Genomic DNA, 18416 nt, shown 5'->3' with positions numbered 1-18416 from the left:
TATTTGCTGCTCTGACCATAACTATCAAAATTCTCGGTCTTTTTTTATTATTTCGCACAATTTCGTTTTTCTGACCAAAACACTGGTAGACTTTTGAAGTCGCACTGACCAAATTTCAATTCAATGTGGGTTGCACTGATTAAACAACGGAAGACATATAAATTCTTTTTTTTCTTCGCATAATGAAAAAAACCAAGATAATCAATTTTCGTAAAAATTACCATTGTTCATAAATTCTGATCTTTCCAATGCCCTATTCATTAAAACTAAGCCCCCCTCAGATATCTTTCCACTTATTAGTTATGATGAAAAATAAAAAAAGAAGATGAAAAAATAAATAACGTGGAGTCTGCATTCAATTCAATGTTATGTTTTCATTTTCTTTTTTTCCGTCTCATAAACATATCGGTTTTATTTCGATTTTCTGTGTTTTCCCCTCACAAATCCGTTCTACGTTTCCCGTGCAATTTCATTTTTTTTCCTTTTTGGAGCCGCATTTTCCGCAAGACATTTTTATGTTCTTCTTCACCACCAAAAAATGCTGAAAACAATTAGTGTCTGGCGGATGTCCCTCACTTTTTCGTTGTTCATACACACTTACTTTCTCTCTATTTCTCAGAGCGACATAACAAGAATTGTATTCACTTTTCGTTTCAGATGACTGACACCCCCACAACTACTACTATCAATTCATCTTCAACTCCATTGAGACACAAGCATCGGCTCACCGAAGACAGGTTTGATATTGATTTCAACAGTTTATGCTTGCGCTATTTTTCTGACTTACAAATGTTGTTGGGGAAATGATGATACTATTGGGAAACTACCAAAAATATAAACTATTCAAAAACTCTCAAATAAAACACTATTAGGTTTGTACAACCCCCAACTTAATAATAATTTTAAAACATTACCTTCTTAGAAATCTAGGATGTCTCGCAATGCAAATCAACCGTATAATAATTTTGAAGCCATGTGCGGCCATAACATGTTTTTATAAATTTTGGTTGTAGGCACAATAATATCTGAACAATAAAAACTATGTAAGAAGTCAGTGAAGTATTGTCGAGCGCTGCGAAAATCACATTTTGTAGAATACAAGCTAGTAGAAATATGTTTTTTTTTTAAACTATACTAAGATGTAGATTATTTTCGAAATTAAACTTACTTTTCATCAATTGTAGTTTGCTCTATAACATTTTTATGGTCGACTGCTGAGATTTTTTTTGATTTTTTTTGAACGTTTATTATGGTCGAATAAAATTTAGAAAATCAATTTTAAGGAAGATTTCCTTGATTAAAAACCACTTTTTTCTTTATCTTCACTACATTTTAATTTACTTTGGAATGGTTCTAAGGGACTTGTGTATTATACCCCCCGCCATATTAAAAATTAATTTTTTACCTTATAAAATGAAAACGTGTGAAATAGTTTTGTATTTTTAGGCTAAGAAAAACACCATTCCTAAGCCTAACAAAAAAAATTGGTATCACGTTTAATTTAAACAAATAAATAAATGGAAATTTGATTAATTTTTAAAATGGCGGGGGTATAAAAATACACAAATACCGGCTTTAATGGGTTATTTAAGTAGTGTCAGAAAATAAAAAAGTGTAGAAAAATTACTTCACAACTGTATTAAAATATATGTGTTTTATACTGTTGTGACGTCATATACGTGTTTAGATACATTTTGCAACATTACTTGAATAACCCCATAAATTCAAAAAATTCTCAATTGAACATAGCAATTTTTACTTTCAAAACAGAAAATTGTACTTTGGAGTTGGGTAACAGAAAAACAGAAAAAGCAGGTGAATTTTAAATGTGTTATTCAATTTCATGTGACCTAAAAATGGCTCAGACAAAACTCTGTGTTATATCTTTCATTTTCCTTATCTTCACATTTTATTTTCATCTTTGCATCCCCACACTTTATCTCAAAAGGCGCACTTCTTGATTCCTACCCATTTCCGGTGTCTTTTCCTGTGAGCAGGAGCAGCAACATAAGAAGCATCTCAGCGACTCAGAAACCCTACGGAAAGAAAGAGCATTTGCCTCACTTTGGTAGGAACAGCTCTATTTCTTCGTGCCGTAATTGCATGTCCGGTTTCTTTTTCTTTTCTCAATATAATGCATTTGAATGGAATAGAAGATGAAGAGAACGACGAGTCAAATGGAGTATTCTTGTGAAAAAGTAGAAGAAGAAGGAGGAGAAGGAGCTGTGTGCAAATCGCACTTTTCCTCACTTCATTTTCCTGACAACACTGCGTCGTAAATGTGGAGCACATTATTTTCCTGAGGTGTTGCTCTAGCTTTGCAGTAAGCACGTATTTGATTTGAAAATGTATCGAAATTAGTACTGTACCTTAATATTTTTAGCGTTCAAAACTGGCAGAAACTTTTTACATAACACTTTAATAACATGTTCAAAGTGGCCTAAAGAAATGCCAACTTATTTCAACATATAGAACCGGCATTTAAACATCATTCCAAGATTTGGCAAATGAATTTGTGTTCTTTTTTCATCATGTAGTTTTTTTTTCTAAAGATGTTATTTCTTTTGCATTTTTCTCAAAACCACCAAAATATTTTATTGATTTCTGATCTGTTAAACTGAATTAGTAAAAAACATTTCCAAAAGACAAAGTTTATATTTCCCATGTTAAATATTATTTGAATTTATGGGGTTATTTAAGTAATTGATAAAAAATATTTAAATACATTTATGACGTCACATATGTATTAAAATACATGATTTTATATATTTCAAAACAGTTGTGACAACATTTTTCAACACTTTTTAGTTTTCCGACACTACTTGAATAATTCCACTAAGGCAGCAGTATGAAACAACTTATATAAGTTCAATATTTTTATTAATAACTTTTTGTATAAAGTACATTCTCTGTACTTTTAAATAATTAGGGCTACTGATTGATGTCTAAATGATGAAAAATAAATTTTGATGAAAAATTTTTAAACAAGGGTGTCTGAGCTCCCAGAATAAAACTTTATACTTAAAAGGATTAAATTTTTTTTAAACCAAAACTTCAACGTTTTCCTAATTTTATTAAAATCGAAACATCATTAATTTTAGATTTGCTCTAAAACGAAACATCATTTAAAAAATTGTAACATCATTAATATAGAGGTCATTAATTTTTTTCTTGATTTGGCCACATTTTTTTGCAAAGATGGACTAGTTATAATAAATTTAGATTAACTTTAAACAAATTTTAAACAGTGTTTTTCAATTGTTACAGTTTTGTCTCATTATATAGAGCAAAACCCCCACTTTAGTATTTTCCAAAAATTCATAGAATATTGCGTGTGCTGTAAATACATCTGTCGATTCCGTTTACAACTTCAAAACTATACCTTATTTCATGTCAGACGTAAAGAAACATTTATTGCAATCTAAAATTCTCAAATATTAAAATAAAATCTAAAGTGACGTGAATGTTTTTTTAGATTAAAACATTTCTATGTATTTTTTTGTTGAGAAACCAAAAAATAATTCTAGGCAATCATCAAGACTTATGTGTGTTTTTATTTCTAGTTATGTATATGCCATTCTTTTTTTGCATTTTTTTTCGAAAACGAAGCTGATTCTATATCCCCTCCTTTTATTTTTCGCCATTTATAATTCATAATTCCAAAGACTCAAAAGAGCTTCTTATGCTAATTGAGAATTTTTCGCCAGCTCAATTCTTGCTCGTCAGATTGTAGTCAATATTGATTATATATTTCGCCATACATTTTTGCAAGAAAATGAGTGTCGAGTTTTATTATACTTTTATTTTCATTTGCCAATAATTTGTTATTCTTTTTTTTAAACTGATTCGTTTTACATATGATCTGTAAGTCTGTAAGTTTTCTCAAGATTTTGAATACAGCTGTAAAGAAATTTAGAACACTGTTATAAATTTTTTAAAGTTGTTAAAGCTCCAATTTTACAAAAAAATAAAATATTTAAAGGGCTAACTTGTTTTTTGAATTCCCCCGAGAATAAGGGACCTTATTTTACAACTGATTTTTCTCAAACTTTTATTAAATCATCGATTTCAAACATATAGCTTGTCTAAATTTCAGACCTTTTTTCTGTAAAAAAACTTGGAAAGCATAAAGAAACTTACTGAAACTTAAAAATTGACCTAAAAATTGATAACTTAACGTTTCTAATAAACCTTTTTTTTTGAAGAAATGTTCTAGGTCACTCTCCGGTGGCGCGGGAACTCAAAATAAATGCAGCCCTTTCTATTTTTTTTTGTTGCATAAGTTGGAAAAAAAATCATTTGTAAAATAGATATGAGTTTCATACATTTGTTGCAGTAGTTGTTACATTCATTTTACATTCGGTCTACTTCTTGCAAATACAATTTTGATATTGTTGTTCTATCAATTTTTTCCTCCTTGCCCATCTAGCCTAAATCCTTCAAAATCTCACATGCCTTTTTTTGTCGCGATTCTCATTGCCAAACTCCTCCACGAGATTATTAAGTCCTCCCTCTATTCTCTTTTTTTTCCCACAAGTATCATCATTTTTTCATCAACCTAGGGGACAGCGCGATGAATGAGATTAGTTTGGTAGCTGAGAAGTTCTACGACGTTTTGGACGAGCAGTTGCTTGAAAATATGAGAGATGAAAAATTGAAAGTTGGAACACCGACTGATGATACTATTGTCAGTAGAAAGCAGTCTGCAAGCGATCTACAAAGTCGTCTCAAGACAAGGAAGCTGCTTGGTGTCGGAGAATTGGCTGGTGACAATGGAGAAGTCTACAAATCAAAAGTAAGTTGTTTTTCTTAACTGATTTGGTTTCGGAATCTCAAAAAGTATCTAATTTCAGATTTCCCAACTACTGGGTATAAACGAGTCACTGTATGTTCGTCTGCCACGAGGAATGTTTGTATGGAACACCTTGAACTCGCTGTATTTTCTCCTGATTGGTACAATTGTGAGTTGACATTATTCTATCTACTTGGGTTGACTTTTTTGGTCTACCCACCCCCCCCCCCCCCCCCCGTTTGGTCCCAAACTTGGCACACGTGTAACAAAAAAATGTTGCGCGGACATGCTTTGAAAAAGTGGATTGACTTTGTTTTAAAAGTTTTTTAATATTTCAGTGCCTAGTCCTACCCCGTCTTGGCATATACCTGGATCACGGAATTGAACAAATTCCGCCGGAAGCCCTAGTCATTGTTCGCTACTATGGCGTCACTCTAGTTTCATTCGGAATTCTCTTCAAGTAAGTTTAAAAAACACAAGAAAAAACTGGATCCGATTATTTTAAAATTTCAGGTTTATATTGCAACAACGAGAAACGCGCGCTGATATTGCACTTCTTTTGCTCGTCACTGCGGTTTTTCATATAATTGTACTTATAGGTATGTCATGTGAGTTCAGAGGTTCACTCGGCTCTATTTAAGCAATATTGAGCTTCCTTCTGAGAATTTCAAGTAAAGTTTTATCATTTTTAAACTCACATGACTGAACAAAAATCCTCAATGTACAATTAAAATAATAAACTGCTTGGTGTGTACGCACAAATTCTAAAATTTAGGTCCCGTCTTTTATTTCCAGAAACTCACAGGAGAATGTCAAAAATCGGAATCCCAACTGATATCAGTCGCCGAGATCTTACGTTTTCCGCGCCACGCCCTCAGAGTGAGGTTGAACGCTGATAGTGAGGGCGTAACCCTCTGTCCACAACACAAAGTGGCACGCGGAACCCGTGAGATGTTGGCGGCTGGTTAAAAAAATTATTTTAGGATTTGTGCGTATACGCCCCACTGTTTATTTATTTCGAGTGTCGATAATAGAAATTTTGTGCCGAGTTTGATATAGATTGAGTTCTGAAAAGGTTTGAGTATCTGAAAGGTTTTAATTTCATCCAAAAACAAACGTTTTCAGTATCAACGGCCTCTCATGGATTAGTGGCATGGTGGTCAGGCACTCTTCGTCTGTTGCTCATTCTGGGCAACATCTTCTATCACGCATTTGTTGATGGGCAAGGTAAGGATATTTAAAAAGTTATACTGAAAAAACGTTAAAATCAATCAATAATTTAGGAGGCCTCCATCGCCAGTTGATCCGTGTCATTGAAGACTCTTCGTTCTTGTTTGCTTCGCCAGTTCAGGAAAAAAAGTCGATTGTCGGGGTAGTCGAAGACTTGGTCGATAACTTTGACGCCAAAAAAACGGAATAAAATGTTTTTATTTTTTGTTGTAATATATCCCTCAAACGTGACAATTTTGTAGTTCAATTCCTTGGCTTAGGAAAATTATCTTTTCAATTATAATAGTAAAAGTACAAATCACGTTCGAAATTCAATAATGGGAATGTATTACACAACTCGGCAGTTTGTTTTGTACATTTTAAAAAGGTTTTAGTAAATTTGCAAACAATTTTTGTTTCAAATGTTTATCTTTTCGGTTGGTGTGATTAAAAAACTAATTAGACAAAAAATTACTAAAAAAAGAAATTCTTAACACTTAGACACTAAACCCTAAATTACCAAAATAAGAGCTTAGATTGTCCTGTTATTTTCGTAAAAAATACTTTGAAAGCCAAAAATAAGCTCCCCCCACAGCTTGGTTTTTCATTTTGCACTGCACTTACCAACATATCTTTCAATTATCTTTGTCATTTATAGATTTGATTGAGTGACGCATTAAAATTTTACCAGGACGTGCAATAAACGTAGAAAGCAAATTGCCGAGTAACCAGTACCAAAATATCTCCAGTCCTCGCCATTTTCTTCACTCTTCCCAGTTTCTCTTGTTTTTTTTCAACTTTTCCACATTCCTGTCTACTTTGCCGGCAAACGATTGTATGTATCACATTCAACAGTATCACTCCGCTCACGGAAAATAAATGATTATGCTAATCGAAAACATGAGTAAGTGTCGAGTATTCATTCGATTTCTCATGCTGAGAATAAACAGAAAATATGAAAACTAAGTTTATTTCAACATTATTAATTTTACTTTGTGGACTGCAAATTTATGTGGCCACTGATTACGACCAGTACGATTATGACTGGTTAACTGCAAAGCCAATAGCAGAAGCTACAACACCTGTTTCAACAAGAGCTCCAGATGATGATGATGTGTAAGTGTTTAAGAAGCGTTAAAAAAGATGTTTCCAAAAGAAAACACAATTTTCAGAATTGTCGACCAACTAGACGATCGAAAAGCAGTCAAAAGTGAAATTTCTGGAGGGTTCTCGAACAAGAAAAGTTTTTCGTGTCCACATGCAAAGCCAATGTTGCATACGGTATATATTTCCCCGCTTACTGGGGTTTTCATTGTAGAAAATAATTGATTCCAAGGTTTGGGTTACTTTTTGAAGTAATGTCCGAGCCAATACATTTTGTCATGAATCCTTCCGACCAACGTCATAAAAATTGGAGATATCAAAATTGAAGAGGTACCAATTATGCTGGTTGGTCGTTGGTACACCAGCAAAGTTGGTACACACAATTTCTACGTCACAGCATCTTGAAAGTTTTTTTCCCCACAGCTGGAAACACAATTTTTCTGTATCAGATTTTATCAGCTCCAAAACTGTTGTACAGGCTTACCTGCTAGGGGTAACTCTCTCACAGAATAGGAAAGAGGCAGGTACGTTGTCTGCGTATCTCTACAGGCTTCCCCATCACAGGACGCTCTCTGTGGGAAAAATCTGTCAAGATGTTGTGGCTTAGAAATTGTATGTACCAACTATTATCAACTAACAACCATCATGGTTGGTTCCTTTTCAGTTTCGACATCTCCAATCTTTATGAAGTTAGTCGGAAGGGTTCATGTCACTATTGATTGGACGTAAAAGAAGTTTACGGGGTTGAAACAATTGTTATTTAATTAAACGTAGTATTGTTATTATTCAATGCACATTTTCAAAAAGTTTTCGAATGGTTCTTGCTGGGAGAAAAAGCTTTGGTTTCACGTGATATTTTTTAACAATAGTCTCAATATTAATCAGAATAATTTTTTAAGAAAAGTTTTTCGTAAATTTCCAATTTTGATATACCTTATTTAGGGTGAGTCAGTTGCTCAATTATCTCCGGAAGATATTCAAATTGTAGGCGCAATGGGAGACTCGTTAGCGGTAAATTTTTTTGGTTTTTTTTTTCAATATTTTCAAATATTTTTTCAAGTCGGGACGTGGACTTTGGCCGTTCACTGATGTTGAGTTTCGCGGTGCTGCTTTTCCAATTGGTGGTGATGCAAATATGGATGGGCTAGTAACTATTCCCAGTATGGTTTTTTTTCACCGCGAAGTAACATTTGTAATTCAGACATTCTGAGTCAATTTGGTTCAAATTTGGAAGGAATTTCTCATGGAATGGGATCGAAACGTGCTTTACCGGATTATCAGTTTAATGTTGCTGAAATTGGCGCAGAAACGGAAGACTTACCGCAGCAGGCTTTAGAGCTGGTGCACAGAATTCAACGATATATTGGCAGGTCTTTAAAAAACAAATGGGCACTGATTACCATTGTTACAGGATCCGAAGAGGTAAGAAAATTTCATTACTAAGTCTCAGGGTATATGAAGGCTACTGTACTGTTCCGATGGGATACTTTAGAACTGATGTGAGGTTACAATAGTGTAATATAGTTTGACAAAAGGAAACTGTAGGAATATTCTGTTGAGGCAAAGAAGAAATAATGTAGAAGTATTTTAAATTAGTGCTGGAAAACGGTACTGAAATATTCCGTAAAGTTATACAACGATAACAAGCCATATTCCAGTTCTGCGAGAAATGCGAGCCACCAAGTCGAACATCAATCCGCCGTGCGTTGGGAGTCTTACGCAGGGGTCTTCCACGCGCACTCATTGTGTTATTAGGCCCGGTGCACGTGGCATCGACCTACCGGCAGAATATTAATCTGATGCGACCTCGTTGCAAATGTCTCGAGAAGATGACTGGCAGCAATTACCGCAAATTGTTCGATGTCTGGAAAAGATATTTTGTTGAGTTCGAAGTGAGTCGTTGGAAAAATGAAAATGTAAAAAAATAGGATGAGAGGGGGTTTTTCAATGAAAAAATGAAGGAATATTTAAGTTAAAAAATTGAACCTTCTAGAAAAAAAGAGAACTGCTAGGTAACAAGTATTGAATAAAAAACTGTCCAATTTCAGAAAATAGTGTATGTTTTCTCGACCAACAAAAAAGGGTAGTCGTTATATGGCTGAAAAACAATGGGAAAAATAAAAACTTGTCTGAATTTGTTGAATTTCATAATTTAATAACTCATTTTTTTCGGCAGAAATTAAAGTTATATTTCAGATTAATTTTTTTAGCGTCATAGCAAATTTTTACACAATTTTTTGTTCAGACAGAATTTAATGTAGACAACGGTACATTTGGAGTTTTGTCCATTCCATCTCTAGCGATCCATTCCCGCAACCCGCAAACCCTCTTGGTACCCGGGAAACCGCTGCTCAATAGAAAAGGACACTCCTACGCGGCGAAATGGCTGTGGAATCGCCTCATCGCTGGTCCAAACTACAACATCTCGTTAATTGCTCTTTCTGAAGACACATACTATTGTCCATCCATCGGCTGTCCGTATATTCGAACAGTTCAGAATTTCAAGAAGTGTACGATAATGAAAGAGAGTGAGTGGCAGAGTAAAATTGCACATTTGAAAGAACAAAAAACTGGGAAACAAACAAGACAAGAAGTGATTAGGACCAATCTGGCTGGTGTTATATTGGTGATTCTGGGATTATCACTGTTAAGTGTTTCGTAAGTTTTTTTAAAATTTCCTCAAGAAGTAGGCAGCCTGCCACAATTTTTTTATTATCAGAAATTTATATTACAAAAGTTACCTACATCTCTATGGGTCCTAATAGCCAAATATTGCACAAATTTTATACAAGGAAGGTAGTCAAGTTTTTGCTATTTGCTCCCTTGTAAGAAAACCAAGATGCGTACTCAAAAAGTTCTACTCAGTCAACGCTCAAAAAATTAGACTACTCGGAAACTTTGAAAAATTTTGAAATGCAGTTCTTGAATAATGTTCTTCTACTGAAAAATTCGGTATTTGTGTGGTTTTTTAAACATTTCAAATACTCTTTGAATTGAAGATTGGTAACAACAGCAGTAAACAAATTTTGAAAACTGAGCGCTTTATGTCTTTGTTTTAACAAAACATTTCGAAAATCCCTGATCAACTAAAGGGCATCTCTCCCTCTAAGAATGTTCACTTTCATGTGGTGATAATTTCATTTTAATCACACCTCCATTCATCATCTTTTGTTCCGCAAAGAGATGTAATACCGGATGTTGACACGCAAATCACGCTAGTTCATTTCTATTGAAATAATAACAGGGAATCCTGTTTTTGACAAACTCGGAAGTTTTTTTTTTGTTTCAAAAAATTATTATCCGATAAAACATGTATTCCAGTTAGAAATTGAAAATTTATCTGAACAGGATCAAACTGCCAAACTCAAATTACCATGTGGTTTTGATTTGTTTGTTTGATCTTTCCATTGAATAATTTGAAACAAATTTTCTATAATGTAGCTAGCTTGAAAATTGTATTACCAAACTTCAATTGGAACTGATTTTCAAAATAAAAATTTGCATAATTCTATTATGACAAAACACTTTCTTTTTAAATTGAGCTGACATTTTGGCCATCAAACTATATGAAAGCAAAAAAATAGGAAAAATACGGTAGAACGAAGTTAAGGAGTGTTACATTTAATTAATAGAACAATTAAATTAATTTCAGCATTTTTGGAACATATTTCTATTGTCATGGAATGAAAGCTACGAAAGGCAGATTTGACTACGGACAAACACCGGAAGAAGGAGACGCTGAAAAACTTGAAGAAAAATGAGAAAATAATTGAACCGTTTATTTCCAAAAGTTAAGCTCAATTTATGATTTTATAAAACATTAGAAAATATTTAAAGATTCCATATCAAACTCATGGATCATTTTTACGGCAGAGTCACGTTGTGTATAAAATCCGTAACAGAATAGAACCAAGATCAGTCCAAAAAAGATGAAGCTAGCAATATCCACAAATAATGCAGCTTTACGGCAACAGTTTCTGGTTTTTCTGAAGTTGAAATTGATCAGTTTTACTTTATTTTAAGTTAGGATAACCTTGTTTTTCTTTGTCTCAAGTCATTCATTTCTTCATAAAGTGGCTCCATTTCATATTTCGCAGACCTCCGTTTTGCGAAACAACACGTTTTTGATCGTCCCATGCTTGCGAAAAGTGTTATGATAATTAGTTCTATCACGATTCCGATGACGTAGATATAAGTGAACAGTTGCCAGATGGAAATTGCATTTAAACTTGCATCAATTGGAAATACAGTCACATTTCGATCATAGTGGTTGGACAATAGAATTAGTGACGTCATCAAGATGATACACCGGGTAATTGCCATTGGTCCAAGTAGGAGGGATAACCAACTGAAAATTAAACATTTAGGGGTGATACATTGAAATTGACATTGACTTTTTGAGAGATTGTTTTTGCGCTAACATATACCAACTTAAGCTAAGGCATAGCCTTGGGTATAGGCTCAGTCTGGGGTTAATGTGTTTAATTTTGAAAACACGTTTGAGCATTGAAAACGAATGAGCAAATAGTATTTTAAATTTCGTTTTGTTATTCCGATTCGTGAATATGTTTGACATTAGGACTTTTTTTTTTAATGAGAACCTTGCAAGCACGGACGTCTTTACTCCTTTCCTTTAAAGTTTCCAAGGAAAGAGGCTCTATTGATAATCTTTTGAAACCTGGATGTGTACATCACGTGGGGAAAATTTCAAATTATTGACTGTCAACTATTTTGCCTTTGGTCTAGGAACCAAATATGAAATGGCCTAATTCCTGGAAAGATTTTTCAAAAATATTTTTTTTAATGTGTGCAAAAGCACTTTCAATGGAATATCTAGTTGGCTCAAGCCTAAGCAATGTATAACGCCTCAAACTTACGGCGGAATTAAAAACAACAATGCCGGGAAGAAAAAATGTAATAGAAGATATTGTGGTGTCTGTGTGATAGTATAATGCAATCGTTGTTCATCATCTCCTGATGATTCAAAAGTAACGTCTTTGAGTATGAACTGCCGACTATGCTCTCTTTCAACTGAATCCATCAAGTTTGAAGGTTCAATGACGATTTTCTGATAATTATCCAGATTTGTGTACTTCCAGCTCAATGTACACGTGTTATTGCTGAATGGATGGCTATCAGATTGTTCCTTACAAGGGATACTTTGCTTTAATCTGAAATAGATTACTATGACGTTTGAAGAAAAAAAAATCTAATTCAAAATACCTTTTTGACAAAGTAATGTTACCACTTTCATGGATTTCTATGTTGTATAAATTACGACTTTCTTCGAGATTATACGAGAAAGGAAAATATACATGGGGCAACCAAAAAATGTGGAGTAAACTTTCTGGAAAAAAAAATCAAATATTTGAAACAAGAATTTGCTTACTGATCCGGACAGTTTTGTGGCAGGCGTTGAGATTGGTAAAATCCAAAGTGGTATTCTGAAAATTTTTTATTAAAAAATAAAATATAAAAAGTAACGCCACTTTGAATATATTCTTCATACAGTGCCGGCCATAATTCTATCCAATTGTCGATTTTTGATAAATTTACAAATTTTTCGAACGAGCACAACTTAAAAACTGAGCATGCTATCAAAAAAATTTCAACTAAAGAAATATTGTCCATAATTACGTCTACTTGTATTCAGTTGTTTAAATTGTTTGCCAGTGTCATGACAAGAAATACAGCGGCCGACATCTCGTGAGCCCGTTTTTGACAACTTTTACTGATTTGCCCGTATCTCGAAAACTAATTTTTTTCTGGAAGTGTTTTTAAAGTAAAATCATCTTTATACTACTTGAAATCATGTGTGTCTTCTCACGTTGTTCTGAAAAATTCAGCAAAAAAGTTATGAGAGATTAAACTTGAATAAAATGTGTACGACAACAAACACGCATGAGCAGTGCCAAGTGAGGGACTAGTTTGCACTTCCATAACTTTTTTGCTGAATTTTTCAGAACAAAGTGAGTAGGCACAAATGATCGCAAGTAGAATGAAGATTATTTTACTTCAAAAACATTTCCAGAAAAAAAATTAGTTTTCGAGATACGGCCGAATCAGTAAAAGTTGTCAAAAACGGGCTCACGAGATGTCGGTCGCTGTATTTCTTGTCATGACACTGGTAAACAACTTAAACAACTAAATACAAGTAGACGTAGTTATTGACAATATTTCTTTAGTTGAACTTTTTTTGATTGCATGTCCAGTTTTTAAGTTGTGCTCGTTTGAAATTTTTAAATTTATCAAAAATCGAAAATTGGATAGAATTATGGCCGGCACTGTATAACTCAAATTTAAAAAAAAAGTTTCAATTATAAAGTTTACTTCTTTATTCTCATTTCCTGAAAGCACAGAAAATGTTTTATTCAAAAAAAAATTTGTAAGTTACAAAGTAATTTACACATTTTATAATGTAAGTTTTTGTAAATTTTAACATAAATAGTGGCAATAATATAAACATTCCTGGATAGAGATCTAAAATTTCAAAAAATCTGAAAAGTAGAGATTTTTTAAGTTATGAAAAATAAGCCAAAATAACCGGATACAACTGTTAAACTTACAGCATTTTTCTTATTTTTAAAAAGATTTTCCAGTTTTTCAAAAGTTTTTTTTGGCAGGAGCTTTTCGAATTATCAAATTTTCTATACTGGAATATTTTTTGAAAATATGAATAAAGATGCTTAAAATTGTATAATTCATTGAAAAATGAAGAAATAACAAAAATTAATCAGGAAATTTAAAACTTGTTCAGTCATGTTATATATGTTTGATGAAAGTAAAGCTTTTTTTTAAAACTTTTTTAGAGTGAACGTTTTTTTGTTATGTTTTTAATAAAATTGTCACTTGTCTTCATTGCGGGGATATAATACAGAATTACCCAACATATTTATATTCAAAATAGTCCAAAATCACTTCTTGGAAATAAATTTAACTCACAGTCCAACTCATTTCAAAAAAACCTTCTGTGCTCAACTCGTGCGCTACTGAATTGTACAACCATTTGGCAATCTTATAGTTCGACTTTATCACAATTTCACCTGAAAATTATTTTTTTTCAACACCACTTTTTCACAATAAGTTACCAGAAGAATGTGAATTTCTTCCTAAGAGATCAGCAATCACATCTTCATCACTTGTGCAATCATCGCATAATACTACTATTGGGATAAAAATCAACAGTATCCAAATGCGATACTTCATTTTAAGGATCAGGTCTAAAAAATTAGGATAAATCAAATTATTTTCAGGGATGAAGTAGTGAGAAAGAATATTTTGTTTAAAAAAATCTGCACGATGCCAGTGAATTTTCTCAAGAAAAAAAAGAGTTGTAACATAAAGTACAAAAAAAGTTGCCGTTATTGAAGTAAAATTCTACGGCCCCACCATATTAGGTCATTGGAGAGAAATTCAAATTCTCTCAGAAAAATTTTTGACGGAGAGTTCAAATTCTCTGAGAAAAAATTTTGACTAGAAATTTAAATTTGCTAAAAAAAACCCGGAGAACTGTGAAAAGTTGATACATAGGTAATTTAAATTTCGCATCAAAAATTGAGAATTTGAAAAAGTGAACAAAAAGGAAAAAGTGATTCATTAAGAAGGAAACAAAAAGAAAAATAATTGAGAGAGTAAAGAAAAGAACTGCATTCCCCCTTCAATCCAATTGTAAGTAATGTTTCTTATCAAATTTAGGGAGAAATATCTCTTCATTCAACGCAAAAAAAACAACAAGGCGGGATTTTACCGATCGGATAGAAAAAGTGGAAAAAAAGGAAAATACTTTTGAAGACAAGATTGATTACAGAATTTAGTTTTAAAAGTAGAATAGCGCCAGAAAAAATAGTGAAAAGCCATTTCTGTGTGATAAAATAACACGGTAAAAACTGTCAAATTAGTTTCAACTTTTTTGTTTGAGTCAAATTCTAAGACCACAAGATATTCGGTTTATTTCGATAATCAAAATGATATTACTCAACAAACTCCCACTGGGGCTTCTCCACCTGAAACTTAATTTTTTTGTTTCTACTATTTCTGGGGTTTGTTCGCATTTTCACATGGTTTTTTTGTAAATTTTTTGTAAAAAGCATACCTATCTAAAAAAAAATTTCCTGTTGGTTGATTTTGAATCAGCTTTGATCTGAATAGAATTTTTTCTTTACTGGTAAATAAAATTAAGAGATTCTTTTCCAGTATCTGGTCAATTCAAAGTTATTTTATTTACAAAGTGAACGTTTTTTTATATCAAAAAGTGTTTACTCAAACTTCGCTCAAAAGATGTTTATCAGAGGTAATTAATTTCGTTCCAAATTTATTACATTAGTCCAAAAATCGGATTTGAAAATAAATCACAAATTATTTATTCGAAAAAGAAGATGACAAGAGAAACATAACATTGGAAAACCAACAGAACATTGAAAATGAACAGTGAAAATTTATGAGAAATCTGTCCATTTTGCTTTGGAAGAAGAAATGATAAGAATCTGGTTTTGGTAGAATGTATATACATATATGGTCACCTCTTTTTCATTTCGTGTTACACGTTTTAAATTAGTTTTTTGAAGTGTAAGTTTTATAAAAGCAGATATAGGTGATCTACTCAAAAGTTCCACTTTTAATTGACAGTAATTTGTAACATAATTTATTCAATGTTTTATACTGATTGTAAAATTAAAATATTTTTTTCAAAAGAAGTACTACAATATATAATTTATTTCTAAAAAATCTGAAAAAAATTCACAGAAACCCTTTGAAACTATACTTGTTTTTATTTCAGTTAGTTCAGGACCTGAAATTTCTCTGCAATTGTAATTTGAACCAGGAGTGGGCGGTAATCGCCGTTCAGCAGTTTTTTGTCGACAGATTCGGCAAATCGGCAAATTGCCGATTTGCCCATTTGCCGGAAAACTTTGCCAAGAGGTTGTTTTGAAACACTCAAAACTGTGTTTTTTTTTCAAATTTGTTCCCGTTTTCTTCAATATTTTATTACAATTCGCTTAGTTTTCAAAATTGATGTAGGAGCATTCATAGCATGCGTACAACTTTGACGATTAAAATTGAAGTTCTGAAATTTCCAAAAAAAAAGTACACAACCACGATTTGTTGAAAATTTCATGCAAATTCGCCAAATCGACAATTGCGGTTTTTGCCGATTTGCAGGAAATTTCAAGTTCCGGAAACTTGCCAATTTGCCGGAAATTTCAATTCCGACAATTTGCCGATTTGCGGATTTGTCGAAAAAAAAACCATTGCCGCCCACCCCTCATTTGAACCTGTGATTTGATTTTTTAAGGTTCTTCTGTTTTTCCTCTCCGATAACTATTCTCAAAATTAAATTCAAATTCTTTTTGGTCACCACTACCACTAATGCAACTCTCTGATAAGAAAACTTATCGAGTGACCGGTACGAAAGAACCCTGACATTCAACATTTTTGATGTAGTTGAGCATGAGGCTGACCTTGATAAGGAATTTTTACCCTCATCCCTCCCCTCACTTTCTCTTTTTTGACAGCTGCTGCGTGGTGTGTGTGTCTGTGCTCAATCGTTCCCGTCTTGATTTCGAAAATGGTTGTGTTATAAACTTTGTTAACAAGTAAAAAACTGTTAGTATTTTCAGCCTGTACACGCCTGTGTTGCCCATCAAATTTACCAAAATTCTCCAATTTCTATGAAGAATGAAATAAACTCACATGTTGTACTTTCAGGACTTTGTTTGACGTAAGTGTATTTTATATAATTTGTCTAATTGTTACAAATCAAGTATACCTATATATATATATATTGTTTTGTTCTAACTACCTAAAATCTAAGCACTGACCAAGTTAGCCATTAGCACTGACCAAAATAATTATCAGCACTCACAATCGGAAATGCCTATTTTCAGTAGTATTCCAAGCACAGTTCTCAAAAACCGTACTCGTATAGAAAAACTCACATTGGACAACAATGTTCTTACTGAAAATTCTTTCAATATGCCAAAGTTCGCCAATCTTAAAGAACTTTCAGTCAGAAATAATAAGGTGAGTTCAATAATTGAAAAACTGTTTCCATTTTCTTTTTTCAGATTCGAAACCTAGGAGTGCTTCTTGCAAACATTCAGAAAAATTGTCCCAATATAGAAGTGCTCCGAGTAAAAAACAATCCTGGAATTCCAGAAAAATTCACAGAAAAGGAGTGAGTTCCTTTTTGCTCGGGTTCCAAAAATAATCAATTTTGTTTTCACTTGAAAATTAAATGACTATACAAACAGTTTTTATCACCGTTTTTTATTTTGCAATGTATAGCATCGTGTTGAATTCCCATTTCCACCATAAACAGCTCTTCAAAAATAAAAAATATTAAAATTAAAAAATATCAACTTTTTTTTTCAGAAAAATGTTGATTTCAAAGGTTTTGAAAAAACTACGTGTGTTGAATGGTCTAGAAACACACCGCCAAAAACGTTATTCGGGATGCTCCACCGACTCGAAAACATCATCAGGGTCCGAGTGACAACTTAAGTTGCTTGTTTTTTCTACATTTTTTGTTACTTTTGCATAAAAACAACAATAAATCTTTTTTTTCTATTTCCTTCTTATACATTTCTTTTTTATCCACCATTATTTTTGGGCGGCAAGCGGTTTTCTTTTAAAAGCCACATGCTTTATCCCACGAAGAAAATGGGAAAATGGAGGTTAACGTAAATGGAATTGAATTGCATGTTGAATAGAAAAAAAAGAATGTGCGTGCTCCTGTCCGAAGACTCAAGTACGTGTTTAACCGAGTGGAAACTCACCACCAATTGTTTTTTCGGCAACCGATGGGAGTGGATAGAGGGAGGGATGATCATCGAATTCAGGTGCTCAATTGAGTTTTGTGCAACCTCTCAAAGCTTTTCCCTAGTTTTTTTTTTTTTTTCTTGTGTAGATGTCATGAAACACATAACTTAAGACTTGAAATAATAGTTCTTAAAATTATATTATTGTTGCAATACAAGTTGGAAATTGTTTGAGATTATTACTAGGTTTCAACTTGTGCACGTGGCAAGTTTGATCTGTACATACAACAATTTTGATCCGCGCCGTAGTTAAATTTTGTCAGTGCAGGTGATCATTTTGGTCAGTGCAGGTGATCATTTTGGTCAGTGCTTCTACCCAAGTAAGATATGGTGCTAAACTGACCAATTATCAAGATTAAACCACTCAAAAATTGTATTTCATTTTTTTTCATATCTCGTATTATCATAACAAAATTTTAAACTTTTGCAAACTGGAAAATATAATAAAAATTCCAAAATCTATGGAATTAATTTGATAATATTTTAAGCATTGC

The 18416-nt window shown here is 32.9% G+C and overlaps 4 protein-coding genes across 4 annotated transcripts; 3 read left to right on the top strand and 1 right to left on the bottom strand.

Annotated features, from left to right (window-relative positions):
- Positions 1–4562: 4562 nt before the first annotated feature.
- Y9C12A.1 (Tumor protein p53-inducible protein 11) lies at positions 4563–6893 on the top strand. The gene is made up of 6 exons (NM_075740.5): positions 4563–4795; positions 4854–4961; positions 5131–5252; positions 5306–5391; positions 5918–6019; positions 6076–6893. Exons 1-6 carry the CDS (start codon positions 4574–4576, stop codon positions 6210–6212), a joined length of 777 nt encoding a protein of 258 aa, NP_508141.1. The 5' UTR covers positions 4563–4573; the 3' UTR covers positions 6213–6893.
- On the top strand, positions 6334–10940 carry T19D7.7 (Lipase_GDSL domain-containing protein). The gene is made up of 8 exons (NM_001307911.3): positions 6334–7117; positions 7174–7282; positions 8048–8116; positions 8166–8265; positions 8307–8527; positions 8764–8997; positions 9351–9763; positions 10758–10940. Exons 1-8 carry the CDS (start codon positions 6957–6959, stop codon positions 10864–10866), a joined length of 1416 nt encoding a protein of 471 aa, NP_001294840.1. The 5' UTR covers positions 6334–6956; the 3' UTR covers positions 10867–10940.
- On the bottom strand, positions 10870–14333 carry lgc-32 (Neurotransmitter-gated ion-channel ligand-binding domain-containing protein). The gene is made up of 7 exons (NM_075738.4): positions 14194–14333; positions 14048–14148; positions 12495–12549; positions 12329–12452; positions 11983–12276; positions 11139–11453; positions 10870–11091 (listed from the first exon to the last, which is right to left on the bottom strand). The coding sequence occupies exons 1-7, from the start codon at positions 14309–14311 to the stop codon at positions 10926–10928; spliced, it is 1173 nt and encodes a 390-aa protein (NP_508139.2). The 5' UTR covers positions 14312–14333; the 3' UTR covers positions 10870–10925.
- Positions 14334–16553: 2220 nt separating this feature from the next.
- On the top strand, positions 16554–17670 carry T19D7.6 (LRRcap domain-containing protein). Its single transcript, NM_075737.4, has 5 exons — positions 16554–16673; positions 16723–16823; positions 16990–17125; positions 17170–17279; positions 17477–17670. The coding sequence occupies exons 1-5, from the start codon at positions 16671–16673 to the stop codon at positions 17595–17597; spliced, it is 471 nt and encodes a 156-aa protein (NP_508138.2). The 5' UTR covers positions 16554–16670; the 3' UTR covers positions 17598–17670.
- The last annotated feature ends 746 nt before the right edge of the window (positions 17671–18416 follow it).

Source organism: Caenorhabditis elegans, chromosome X (assembly GCF_000002985.6).
Source record: "Caenorhabditis elegans chromosome X".
Taxonomy (NCBI): domain Eukaryota; kingdom Metazoa; phylum Nematoda; class Chromadorea; order Rhabditida; family Rhabditidae; genus Caenorhabditis; species Caenorhabditis elegans.
This window is presented reverse-complemented; position numbering and strand designations above follow the sequence as displayed.

Bases quoted from the DNA above. Each gene is read 5' to 3' on its own strand.
- Y9C12A.1 (NM_075740.5), top strand. From the start codon at position 4,574: ATGAATGAGATTAGTTTGGTAGCTGAGAAGTTCTACGACGTTTTGGAC. The intron at 5,253-5,305 runs GTAAGTTTAAAA...TTAAAATTTCAG, and splicing joins TCATTCGGAATTCTCTTCAA to GTTTATATTGCAACAACGAG. The intron at 6,020-6,075 runs GTAAGGATATTT...TCAATAATTTAG, and splicing joins CGCATTTGTTGATGGGCAAG to GAGGCCTCCATCGCCAGTTG.
- T19D7.7 (NM_001307911.3), top strand. From the start codon at position 6,957: ATGAAAACTAAGTTTATTTCAACATTATTAATTTTACTTTGTGGACTG. The intron at 8,266-8,306 runs GTATGGTTTTTT...TTTGTAATTCAG, and splicing joins TGGGCTAGTAACTATTCCCA to ACATTCTGAGTCAATTTGGT. The intron at 8,998-9,350 runs GTGAGTCGTTGG...TTTTTTGTTCAG, and splicing joins GATATTTTGTTGAGTTCGAA to ACAGAATTTAATGTAGACAA.
- lgc-32 (NM_075738.4), bottom strand. From the start codon at position 14,311: ATGAAGTATCGCATTTGGATACTGTTGATTTTTATCCCAATAGTAGTA. The intron at 12,277-12,328 runs GTATTTTGAATT...AATCTATTTCAG, and splicing joins AACATTACTTTGTCAAAAAG to ATTAAAGCAAAGTATCCCTT. The intron at 11,454-11,982 runs GTAAGTTTGAGG...TTTAATTTTCAG, and splicing joins TTGTTGTTTTTAATTCCGCC to TTGGTTATCCCTCCTACTTG.
- T19D7.6 (NM_075737.4), top strand. The intron at 16,824-16,989 runs GTAAGTGTATTT...GCCTATTTTCAG, and splicing joins CTTTCAGGACTTTGTTTGAC to TAGTATTCCAAGCACAGTTC. The intron at 17,280-17,476 runs GTGAGTTCCTTT...TTTTTTTTTCAG, and splicing joins GAAAAATTCACAGAAAAGGA to AAAAATGTTGATTTCAAAGG.